The following is a 12,537-nucleotide window of genomic DNA, read 5'->3' as shown; positions in this document are numbered from 1 at the left end:
ACCCCTATTCTATCTATGAGTGCTTGTAGCTGACAGGATGGGGCAGTATCAAGGTATCTTAAGTACACCTTTGCTCAGCTCGAAGCAGGCTAGGTATCTGGACACAGCAGGCATGCTCCCATCCTGTTTCCTATGGACCACACCTCCATTCATCCATTCATTCACTGGGCATTTCCCAATGGTCTACAGCCTGAATGCATTTAGACTATGCTGTGATTAGGCATCCAGGAACTACAACCCACACAGTAGGGGAGCTAAGGAGATGGCTCAGCCACACAAGCATGAAGACCAGAGTTATATCCCCAGTACCAAGTCCAAAACCAGGTCAGACAGCACGTGCCTGTAATTCCCAGCACTCCTGAAGTAGAGGAAGGAGAGTCTCTGCAGCTGGCTGACCAGTCAGCCTTGCCAATTTGCTGAGCCCCAGGTCTCAAACAAGCCAAGTAGACAGCCCCGAGGAACAACTCCAGAGCAAGGTTGACCTCTGGCCTCTTCACACATGTGCATACATGTACATACACATGCACACACACACACACACACACGTAATAACACTCAGATCAAATGGGCCAATCAATTTCTAAATTCCTGATGTCATTTCCCACTAAATGACGCCAGCCTGTATGCACACATCTTGAATAGGAGGCTCACTGCCTCTCCAGCCTATTGTGAACCCAACAGAGAGAGATTGCTAGAATGTAAGTGACCTCTGTCTGACCCTTCTTCAGCTCAGAGTCCTCTGCTTACCTCGGTGTCCTCTGACAGAAGGGGAACCACCTGCACGTGGCTCCCCGCCCTGGATTCAGAAGGCACTATGTGGCTAAGCACTGACTGTGGCTAGTATTGTATTATCTTATTAAATCCCCCAGGCCTCACATTCTGAGTCTATGGGCTGGAACTCAAGCAGAGGGGTTATAGAAGGTGTCTAGTCCACACACCACTGAGGAAATACAGGGAGGGATTCTAGGCCCAGCCCTAGGACCCAGCTGTCCCCATCCCACCTAGCTGGAGAGGGATCCTTCTCGCTATGAAGCCAGGGCTGTCCCCTTCCTGCTGACTCTGTGGAGAGAGGCTCCTTTTCACAGCTCTTTGCTAAGCTCCCCATTACGATACCAAAAGCAGGACAATTCACTCTTGTTGGTGGCCCCAGCAAACCAAATCGGTACCTCCCAGGGTCCTGATTCCTCATCTGTTCGTTTGGGGACAGGTTAAGTCAGTGGCTTTTAGACTGTGGGGCAATGAAGACAAGGGGCATTAAAAGGGGGAGAGGTCCTAATTAGGTCTGCCAAGTGTATCCTTTGCCAAGTAAAGGCTCTTGAAACAATGACTATGGACAGCTACCAGAAGTCAATCAGTTCTGAATTTTAACACAGCATCTATTTAGACCGCTTCTAATTCTCTGTGTCTCAGTGTCTGGTTGGCATCGCCAGTGCCTGGAAAGCCTCGTGCAGTGGAGTGCACACAAAAGCATAAGCAAGGGCTGAAGAGACATTTCAGTAAAGCCTTTCACATATGCCTGAGGGCCTGAGTTCAATCCCCAGCACCGGGTAAAACCCAGGTGTAGCCGCATGTCAGGGCCTGGGAGGTAGACACAGGAGGATCCCTGGGACTCACCAGCTAGGGCTCATCTGACCAAACTGAGGAGCTCTGGGTTCAGTGAGAGACCCTGTCTCAAAAAAATAAGGTGGAAGCCAGGCATGGTGGTGCACACCTTTAATCCTAGCACTTGGGAGGCAAGTGGGCCTCTGTGAGTTTCAGGCCTGACAGAGCTACACAGCAAGATCTTGTCTCAAACAAACAAAGAAACAAGGTAGAGAGTGGTTAAAGAAGACAGTATACTCCTCTGGCCTCCATATGCATACGTGCATGCACATGCGCACACACAACCAGCATGTGGCACTTCAGGGGAGAGATCCAGAGGGCCTGCCCTGCTCCCACACTAAGCAGTTGGACAGAAGTTCTGCCCCACCACAGCCTGTCTGTAAGTACTATCCTTCCTCCACCTCCTCAGACAGGCAGGGCTGGGAACACGCGGCAGGAGAGGCTAATAATGGCTCCCTCTCACTGGACTTCCAGACTGTGCTCTCAGAAGACAGCAGGGGTGAGTGGGGGTGGGTGGGGGTGAGCAGTAGGGGTGTGGATGACCTCCTTTATGCAGAAAAAGCATTTTTTTTTTTGAGAAAGGGTTTCTCTGTAGCTTTGAAGCCTGTCCTGGAACTAGCTCTTGTAGACCAGACTGGCCTTGAACTCACAGAGATCCGCCTGCCTCTGCCCCTGAGTGCTGGGATTAAAGGCGTGCGCCACCACCACCCGGCCAGAGGAAGCACATATCGCCATCTTACATATCATTCAGTTAATGTGCCCTCCTCCCATTTCTTGTCTCCTGCCCCTCCACCATTCGGGCCAGCTTTCCACACCGCTCCCATTGGTTGAGCTCACTCCGATCCCAGGACATTTCTTTCAGCTCTGTCCCCTTCCAGAGTAAAGTTCCTCCACACATTGGCAAGATTCTCCCCCTCGCTTCAAGACTCTGATCATCGAGGTTCTCCCCTAAGCCCCTACTTTAAAACAACCCAGCCTGCCCATCAGTCTGCCTTCACTTCTAATCCACCTGAGCCTGCTCTGAGTCTTCTGCCCAGGAAATGAACGGTCCCTGACACACTTTCCACGGACACGGCTTTCTTCAGATACTGCCCACTGTCCGGCTGCCCTTGGGAGGACGCAGGGTCCGTAGAGCAGGTGCTCAGTTAAGGGTTTAGGAAGGAGTGGGTCAACGGAGACCCGGGGAAGATGAACAACTTCCCAGTCTCGTCACTAGCAAGTGGCTGAGCTGGGGATGAGCTCTGAGGCCAGGCAGCTTGGCCTTTGTGCTTGTCCAGAGCTGAGGAGCAGAAGCCATCCTGGGCAGTAGGTGTGGGGAGGCGGGTCCCAGGACACGTATGTCAGCTGTGCCCTCAAATGCTAGCTGCCTTCCACCTTCACTGGACCAGGAATCACCATGGAAACACACCTCCGAGAAGGAACGTCTGTCTGTGAAGGTGTTTCCTGACTGAGAGGTAGAGCAGAGAAAGGAAGACCGCACCCTGAATGGGAGCAGTCCCCAAGGAGAACCTGGAGCCCTAGAGTAAATAAAATAGGAGAGAAGGCAGCAAGCTGAGCGCCAGTGCCTGTTCCTGCCTGCACATACAATGTGACCAGCCACTTCACGGGCCATTGACACACCTTCCCGCTAGGGTGGGTGTCCCTTAAAACCCTGACTTCTTCCTTTCTTCAGTCGCTTTTTGTCAGATATTTTGTCCCCGTCATAAGAAAAGTAACATACAGATGCCCAGCGCCCTACGCCGGCTAGTCTAGAGCAGGAACCCAACACAGAAACATGCCATTTGTCCCCACCGCTTCCTCCAGACTTCTCTGGGAAATAAGCAGTTTCTCAAAACTGTGCCTGTGTGTGACAGACACTGGAGTGGACTCCAGGAACGGAGTCACAGCTTCCTTTGGAGCCAACAGTGACAAATGCTCGAGCCAGCAGAATGACCATGGCGGGAAACGCAGCTGACCCATGTGGGTAGGTAGTCTTGCATTGGGACAGCTGTGTCCTTGGCTGGGGGCAGAGGAGACAGGTGTGCAGAAGGCAGGGTGGGACACAGAGGCCAAGGCATCAGCTTCCACCATGCCCATCCAGGCTTTGGATTCTTGGTTCTTGCTCAAGCAGAGCGCAGGTCCCTTCCCCGAGCCCCCCTCCCCCATATCCTGGCTCAGCCTCTGGAGGAAGTTTTTCTCAGAGGCAGGTACCCTTGAGCAAGACCTTGAATCCAGGCCATGGAGAGAGATAACAGTCAGCCTTGATATTTGGAAGAAAAGTGAAATAATCATCAAGGGATAGCTGCGGTCAGAATGCCTGAGTCTCATTCACTTAGGCGCTATGTGAAAATTCATATTTTTATCTGTGCCTCAGTCTCCCCCTCACAGGAGTAAGATGACCCCAGCTGTCTCCTAGGCTTGTCTTGAGAGCAAGGGAGAACCAGTACTGACTGACTGCCTGATACCAGACAGCACTGAATGCTTGTTAGGAACTTACATACTCTGTGTCTATTGTCAGCTTGTCACTCACGCTCCAGAGACCACCATCCATTATTAACCAGATTCTGGAGAATCATCACTAAGCTTGCCTGACTGGGGGCTGCAGATTTCTCAAGGCCCGTCTGCCATTTGACAGACAGGATGAGAAACTGGGCGAGGCCCACTGAACCAGTTCAGGGTTACAAAAGATTGCCCCTCCCTCCTGGTCTATATCCCTCGGCCATCCCAGCAGCTTCCTCCTTGCCCCAAATAAGCAGGTGGTGGCCAAGCCACAAATTTCAGGGAAAAGAAAGACTGGGGGTGGGTGGGTAGGGGGTGGGTGTCACTTTTCCTGAGGCAACAAGGAAGGTGCCTCCAAAGCTCGGGGGAGTTAGGGGGTCCTGTCCCAGTAGTTGATGCTACCCCCATCTTTTTTTCCCAACTCAACCCATTGTTTCCAAAGTTAAGTTTTGCAGGAAACACAAGAAGCCAACATATGAGATGACAAACAGGAAACACTAGAGAGGCTTCTCAGCCTCCGGGGGAGGCTTGGGAAGGTGACAGATTGAAGCATCCACCTAGTATCAGAACCCAGAAGGGACTTGAGCATCTGGATTGTGCTCCTTGGTCACTAACTGGGGAAACTGAGGCCCCCGAGGAACCAAGCCCCCCCCCCCCCAACATCATAATGGATGGACTCCAGGTTCAGGGCAAGAGCTAAGACAAGGAAGGGTTGGGGTGAGTCGAGTTGCCTGGGTGCTACTCCAGGTACCCCATCTAGCAGTGCTCTGACTTACTGTGGCCCTAACTTACTTTCCCACATGGGGCCTCAGTTTCCTTCTTTATAAAATGAGGTCACAGTGACAGCCCCTTGACAGTGACAGACAGGTCTGCTGGAAGGATAAAGGGAACTCCATCTGGCTGAAGATGACAGATGGTCTTACTGTCATGTTCAGTCACCACCACCCAACTCCCCCAGCCACACCCAGGAAGCAGAAAGGGGGCACACTCATCTGTGAAGACCTCCAGAGTAGGCTGGATCCTCTGGTTACTGCCCCCCGTCCAAAAGTCAAGCTTCTCTCCTCAAACTCCTGGCTTCTGCAACAGAGACAGCTGTCCACCTGACAGAGCTACGCTCTCATCTCTGACAACCACCCTGACTCCCGCTGTCTTTGGTCAACACCCGAGATAAACAAGAAACCTCTCTCCCTCCACCCCAGCCCCATCCCAAAGGCTCAGAGACTGGAGGGGTTAGTTCCATGAGCAAGAATTTACCGCAGGCTGGGTATGGTGGGGCGCACTGGAACCTCAGTACTTAGGAGACAGAGATGGGAGGGTCAGAAACTCAAGTCTATCCTCAGCTACAGAGTCTGAGGCTATCCTGGGTAACACAAGACCTTGTCTCAAAATTAGAACAGAAACAAAACAACAAAAAACGCAAAAACACGGAAGGCTAGCAAGTCCACGATGAGCCGCTGGCCACAACCGAGCCAACCCCTTTCCCAAACAGCGTGTTCGAAGCCCCTTGTTCCTGGCCCTCCAGACTTGTCTTTCCGCATCAGCTGCATAAGGGCTGAGAATATAGGAAGAGTGTTGTCTTGAATGCTTGAGGCTCTGGGTTCGATCCCCAACACCACTTTAAAAAGAAAAGGTGGCCGGGCGGTGGTGGCGCACGCCTTTAATCCCAGCACTTGGGAGGCAGAGGCAGGTGAATCTCTGTGAGTTCGAGACCAGCCTAGTCTACAAGAGCTAGTTCCAGGACAGGCTCCAAAGCCACAGAGAAACCCTGTCTCGAAAAACCAAAAACCAAAATAAATAAATAAATAAATAAATAAATAAATAAATAAATAAAATAAAAAGAAAAGGTGAAGCCGGGAGTTGGTGGCTCACACCTTTAATCCCAGCACTTGGGAGACCGAGGGTGGTAGATCTCTGTGAGTTCGAGGCCAGCCTGGTCTACATACAGAGTGAGTTCCAGGACAGCCAGGACTACACAGAGAAAACCCTGTCTCAGAAAGAAAGAGAGAGAGAGAGAGAGAGAGAGAGAGAGAGAGAGAGAGAGAGAGAAAAGCTGAGTAGATATCACCCTCCCAGAAGCCAGCCAAGAGACTAACTAGTGGCTGATGCCCTGCAGGTGCCAAGGACAAGTAGCACCACGCTGGGATCCTGTGGCCTCTGACACAGCCCACAGGCTCTCACAGGGTCAGGGCCAGGCCACAAATGCCCAGCCTGGCACCTGGTGAGCAGCAGGAACCTGTAACAGGCACCCACAAAGACAGCAGACTCACATTCCCCAGGGCACTCCTGGAGCCTTATCCGGACACAGTGTCCTCGCCAATAGCTGGGCAGCTAAAGAAAAACACCCGAGTGACCACACACATAAAGCAGACCTCACAGAAATTCCATCTCCAGCTGCCTGTGACACGCCACAGCAAGGTCACAACTGGCCAGACCTGCAGGGGACACTGAATCCCCAGAGGCTCACATGACCCCTTATCAGCATCTCCTTTATAATATATTAAGGGACGAGCAAGAGAGACGAATGCCCTCAATGCCAACCAGCAAGGACAGAGTGGTACTGCCAGGGACACAGGAAAAGGCACACCTGCATCGTCCCCTGGGTCAAGTCTCAGAGGCCCCACGTGGCTGGGAGAGCAGGCGGGAGACAGTCACGCTGAACATCTGAGATCTCCTTGCACCCCATCCTTCACCCTCCCAGCTTCCTTCCCAGGTGGCAAGGGACCACTGAGACAACCAGTGGGCTCCTAAGAGACAGAGAATGCAAAGTGTCCTTCATTTGACCCATGAAGGCTGAGACATGGAGACAGTAGCCAGAGATCCTTATCCTACATAAGCAAGGGAGGCCTGGGCTACCACAAAGCTGTAGCCTCTGGTGGACTGGTGCCAGAGCAGGCCATGGCTGATGTCTGGAGTTAAGACAGACCTCATCCGAGCCCTTCCTTCTCTGAGTGATCTGGGCAGGTGATTTCACTAGGCTGGGCCCTGTAATCCCTCATCTCTAAGGTGGGTATTATCATTCTTGCCCCAGAGGAATGTTCAGAGTTCTCTTTGCATACCGGACGCGTACGAGATAGAGCGGTCCACTGAGGCCGACCTGCGAGCTGATGCATTGTGAATGACAGGCATGGAACACTGCCACGCTCACATCCTCAAAGATCCTGGCCAATCACAGGCTCAAATGGTACCCCCCTCCATCCCCCAGCTCCTCCAGATCATCTCCAGTGCTCAGGCACTCCAAGGGGTAGCCAGCCCAGCCCCTTGGTTTCTTTAGGTTCCTATGGGAAGACAGAGGAAATTTCTCCCATTGCCATATAAGGCTGGGCCTGGCTGGCCTGGGGTCACCTACCATGCCATCAGGGCGTGGGGAATGCCAGCTATGTGGAGGGAGTAGGAGGCACTTGCCTGGTCCAGCTTGCTCCAGTAGTGTTGACACACACACACACACACACACACACACACACACACACAGTGGAAGGGGGCTGGGTGTCCACAGAAGGGGTCACTGAAGCACAGAGCTGAAGCAAATGTATGCAGTTTGAGTCCCGCTGTGGCTGGTTTTTCGTTTGTTTGTTTTGTTTTGACACAGGGTCTCCCTCTGTAACCCAGGCCTGGCACTCAAGCCTCCTTCCTGCTCCAGCGCCCTACTCTGATGACAGGCACACACCACCACCTTTGGCTAAATTGTGGCTGATTGATCTTAGGCAATTAACTCAACTTCTCTGAGCCTGGTGGTCATAAAATGGGAACAACAGTGTCTACACCGCACAGTTAAGAGAGGGTGTTCCGCATGCCTGCTGCAGTGCCAGCCCACCCCTAGGAAAATGATTGTAGAAATCAAAATGGGGGTCTTGAGATGGCTCAGTGCGTAAAGTTGCTTGCTGCTAAGCCTGATGACCTGAGTTCAGTTCCTGGGACCCACGTGGTACGACGGGAAAACTGACTCCTGCAAGTTGTCCTTCGGCCTCCAGACAGCCTGTGGTGTGTATGCTGCACACCCTTCCCATACACTCAGCCTGTGGTGTGTACGCTGCACACCCTTCACATACACTCAGCCTGTGGTGTGTACGCTGCACACCCTTCACATACACTCAGCCTGTGGTGTGTACGCTGCACACCCTTCACATACACTCAGCCTGTGGTGTGTATGCCGCACACACACATACACTCAGCCTGTGGTGTGTATGCCACACACACACATACACTCAGCCTGCGGAGTGCATGCTGCACAAACACATACACTCAGCCTGTGGTGTGTACGCTGCACACACTTCCACATACACTCAGCCTGTGGTGTGTATGCTGCACACACTTACATATACACTAATAAGTTAATGGAATTTTTAAAATATTTTTGGTTACTGTTATTTTTATTTGAAACAGGAATTCCCTGGCTGTCCTGAAACTCACTCTGTAGACCAGGTCATCCACCTGCCTCTGCCTCCTAAGTGCTGGGATTAAAGGCGTGTGCCACCACCACACAGCAAAAATAATTTTTGAAGAAACTAAAGTGAACCCCTAAACAGCTGTATTTTGTGCCACTCCCTGCCTCCTCTGCCCCTCGTTGTCCTCCAGCCCCATCAGTGTTAGACTTTGACTCACTGATGATAACAGTTGCTAAGACTGAGCAACCTTTGCCGCATGCAAACAGCCACCCCAGGAAGGGGGAAAGCCCTAAGGGAAACTGGAGTATTGGTCCAGAAAGTCTCCCTAGGGCTGGACTCTGCCCCAGACAGCAGCTGGGGGTGCCCATGCTCATGGGCACAACAGCTGGTCACACAACTCCCATGTCATGAGTCATGAAGTCATGCCTGTATGGTTTCCGGCCTATATGGAGCCAACAGGCACTGCACAGCACAGCACAGCACAGCACAGCGCCCCAGAATCCCCACTCCAGCAGGGCAGTGAAGGTGTTCTCCAAGGAAGACAACTCGCTGCCAACACGGCTCTCTAGAATATTACATTCTGAGGACACTTCACTGCAGCCACGGCCAAAGGTCAACCAGACTGGGACTCTCAAGCAGAGCCACCCCAAATTCTTGAGTCGCTCCTTCTCCATTGACTGTTACGGGGGTCCAAAAGGGGTGGGCCCCCTGTTCCCACTGCAGGGAAGAGCGAGCAGCTGGTATGTCCCTGGCATACCTCCATGCCCACTCCCTATACCTGGAGATGTGACACAAACCAATGATGATGCTCATAGCAACCAACTTGGTGCATTTCACAAACATTATCTGACTGGGGGAAAATCACTACTATTATCTCTTGTGGCTCAGGAGGCTCAGAGAGGGGAAGCAGTTTCCTGAATCTCTCTTGGCAGCCTGCCTCCTGGCTCTGCCTATTCTGTAGTCACCTTGGCCTGCTGTAACACGGGAGCAGCTCAGCCATCTAGCATAAACCTCAAAGGACCCACACTCTGGATTACGCTACAGCCCTATAGAGCCAGAGCTCACGTGGATGATCTCAAAACAGCATCCTGAAGCAGAGAGACCCTAGGTTGTGAGCTGTGGAATGGAATGGCTCAGATACTTGCCCTCTCTGGGTATCTGATATCCTGAAGTGGTTATATCACAGTTCCCACTAGCCCACCCTCTACAGTGCCAGTACGGCAAAAATTCAGCCCCTGGCAGCAACAGGCCCTCCCCTTTTGAGTCACCTGTCCTGTTCCACCCCATTCCAAGCCTGGATCCTCAAGGGTGGGGTCAGCGCAGATAATCCCAAGGTCTCAGTTCTTTCACTCCTCTAACTAAGGTCACCTAGTACCCATCTCCAGTTGATTCTGGTTTAGAGTCTTGGTGGAGTCAGCTAGTTTAGAACCTGCCTAACGAAGTTGGGGGAGGAGGGGGTTGTATGAGGTCATGGTCCCAGGTTCCTGTCCAGAAAGCAAAAGCAGCCAAGGCGGGGTGGTGCCGAGGGACCTTCCAGAAGTCCAGCAGGCCCGCCCCAAGCCCAGCCAGATGTACACAGCACCTGAAGCCATGCTTTAAGACAAGCACTGAAAGGCAAGCAACGGAGGAACAGTGTAAGAGGGCCCAGAGCCCTCCAGGAGCTCCTGAATTTGGTGGGTTGGAGAGATGCCTACCTAGGTCTAGGCAGTGCATGCATGGGAATAGAGAAAGGAATCGGGAGGAAATACTTCAGGGGTATCACAGCCCCCACCTCCAGTGTGCTGACCCAACTCCCCACCAGGGACCTGGAGCTTGTCCCCCTGGGTATCCAGAGACCCAAGGGGCAGATAAGGGCCTTATGTCAGTGGGCTACCTCTGCCCCCTATGTATTAATAGCTCAATGGTAGAGTGCTTGCCTAGCATGGAGAAGGTCCTGGATTCAGTCTTCAGTATAGCAAAAAAGAAAAAGGAAAAGAGAAATCTCTAACACACTTAAGAGATATCTCCCTAAAGCTAGACCCCAGAGCATGGCAGCTCCCTGTCTTACTGAGCCCACAAAGCGACCCCGCAGGAGGCGAGAAGCCCTTACTGAAGACATTAGTCATGTCTAAACCCGGATCCTGAGAACCATAAAGCCACAGGCTGTGCCACCTCCGGGGCTTTGCCAATTGAGGAGACCCTGACACCTTTCTTTATCTTCTGGGATCTACACGCTCAGTAGCAAACATATGGAGCTGCTATTGTGTGTCTGGCAGCAGCGGAAGGATTTCTTTCTAGAACTTCCCCGGACCGGTAAAAAAAAAAAAAAAAAAAAAAAAAAAAAGCAGTCCCTCGGGCAACTTTTCTAAAACGCTGGTGTAAAAGAGCTGTGTGTTGGGGTTGGAGGTGGGAGGCGACAGGGAAATACCAGCATTTGCCAGCCAACCCACAGTGTTAAGTTCTGTGGTTCGTCCACGGAGACAGCACTGGCCCAGGGGGTCCCTTCTGGCGCCAAAACCCTTAGGTGGTCCGCAGTGAGCTCCCGAGAAGCCCCTGCCCGCCTGCACCGGACTCCTTCACCAGCCCCACCTCCCTGGTCAGAGAGTTACAACTTGCAACCGGAGACCGCCAGGCAGAGAGCTAAGGGGTGGAGTGGACTTACCTGGAGTCGGAGGCCACACGGCAGGGGCTAGAGATGCATTTGGGGAAGGCCAAGGATGGGGGAAGAAGGGGCTGATTTTGTCTGGGGGATGGGGTGGCACAGTGGGGTACAAGGAACCCGTACGCTGTCCTCCGCTGTGCCGCGGCTTACCCGGTTGATCTCCGCCAGCCTTCTTTCCTGCCGGGCTTTGAGCAAGCCGAACGCCTTCCCTCCTGCGGGAGACAAAGAGGCGGCGGGGAAGCGAGGCGACCTCCCGGGCCACGCGACCCCTCCGAGTTACCGCGCGTGCCGTGCTGCGCGCACAGGTGACGACTTGGGGACGCCGAGCGCGGAACAGCGCTGGGACAGCAGGCGCCTACCTTGGAACCTGTTGCTGACCGCGACCGACATGGTGTGTGCCCGACTCTGGTCACGGCGAGGGACGACGGGGAGGAAAGCGCGCCTGGTCCAGAGTTTCAGCGGCGTGTGGCGACGGGACCCAGGGGCGGAGGGACCGCGAGGCCGGACACACCCCGCCCCGCTGGCGACCCGCCTCCCGCTGCCGCGCGCGCCCAGGGCATCAAAGCGGCTGTTTTGCTGGACGCCTAGCCCGCCGCCGCCCCTCTACTGGAGGACGCGGAAAATGCACAACGGGACCGGGACCGCCCTCTCTCCCGGTCCTCGTCACCAGAAGAGACAATGTCACAACTCAGTGAGAAGTACTCAGAACAGAGCTGATTGTGAAGATCAAGTGCCAATAAAGGCTGTGGTCACCTTACTGTCATCTTTGCCCGGTAGTGCCACTATGACACTAATTAAATCAATTAGATAAGTATGTATGTTGTTAATAAAGACTTTGTTGGGTGCTCACGGTTACCTGACACTTGCCTCTGTGTCATTTCATCCCCCAACCTACGAAATAGGACGGGTATGCCTAATTTGAAAGAAAAGTAGTCTGGAAGCTGAAGCCTGGGACAGAAGTCCTTTGAGTGATGAAGAAAGCAGCCAAATAAAGCCAGGCTATGGATGCAAGAACTGCAGACTTATAAATAAAAAAAAACACGCATTCCGGTGTCCAATGCGAATGCTCTTCTAGAGAAAGGGTATCGGTCGAATTGTTCAATTGTGGACACAGGCACATAATCAAGATTGTCCCGGCCAGGGGAAGAAGACACCACCACCTCCAGTATGTCTCTGGGGATTGGTCCAGGAATTCTCCTTCCCCAGATTGTCTCAGGTCTGGACACCTTAGATTGGGATCCTGGGACCAGATGACTGTCCCCTTTTAGGGGATAAACACTGTCAGGTTCACACAGGGAGGGGCCAGACAGAATGAGACGGGGCTAACGGGAGCAAAGATGTTCAGAGGGCAGGGATTCCCTGCTCCTAGGTTACTCCCCTCTGCCCGCTCATTCATCCCACGCTCCCTGTTGAGGAGAATATGGGAAACAGGAG

The 12,537-nt window shown here is 53.0% G+C and overlaps 1 protein-coding gene across 1 annotated transcript in view; it reads right to left on the bottom strand.

Annotated features, from left to right (window-relative positions):
- The window catches only part of Aif1l (allograft inflammatory factor 1 like), a 29,347-nt gene extending 17,724 nt beyond the window's left edge, over positions 1-11,623 (bottom strand). The window contains exons 1-2 of the mRNA XM_057755210.1: positions 11,463-11,623; positions 11,254-11,315 (exon numbers count right to left, since the gene is read on the bottom strand). Of these exons, the coding sequence (XP_057611193.1) occupies positions 11,254-11,315; positions 11,463-11,493 (93 nt within the window). The 5' untranslated portion in view covers positions 11,494-11,623. The remainder of the gene's footprint in view (positions 1-11,253; positions 11,316-11,462) is intronic.
- Between the last annotated feature and the right edge of the window lie 914 nt (positions 11,624-12,537).

The sequence above is a fragment of the Chionomys nivalis genome, chromosome 22 (genome assembly GCF_950005125.1).
Source record: "Chionomys nivalis chromosome 22, mChiNiv1.1, whole genome shotgun sequence".
In the NCBI taxonomy this organism is placed as follows: Eukaryota; Metazoa; Chordata; class Mammalia; order Rodentia; family Cricetidae; genus Chionomys; species Chionomys nivalis.
This window is presented reverse-complemented; position numbering and strand designations above follow the sequence as displayed.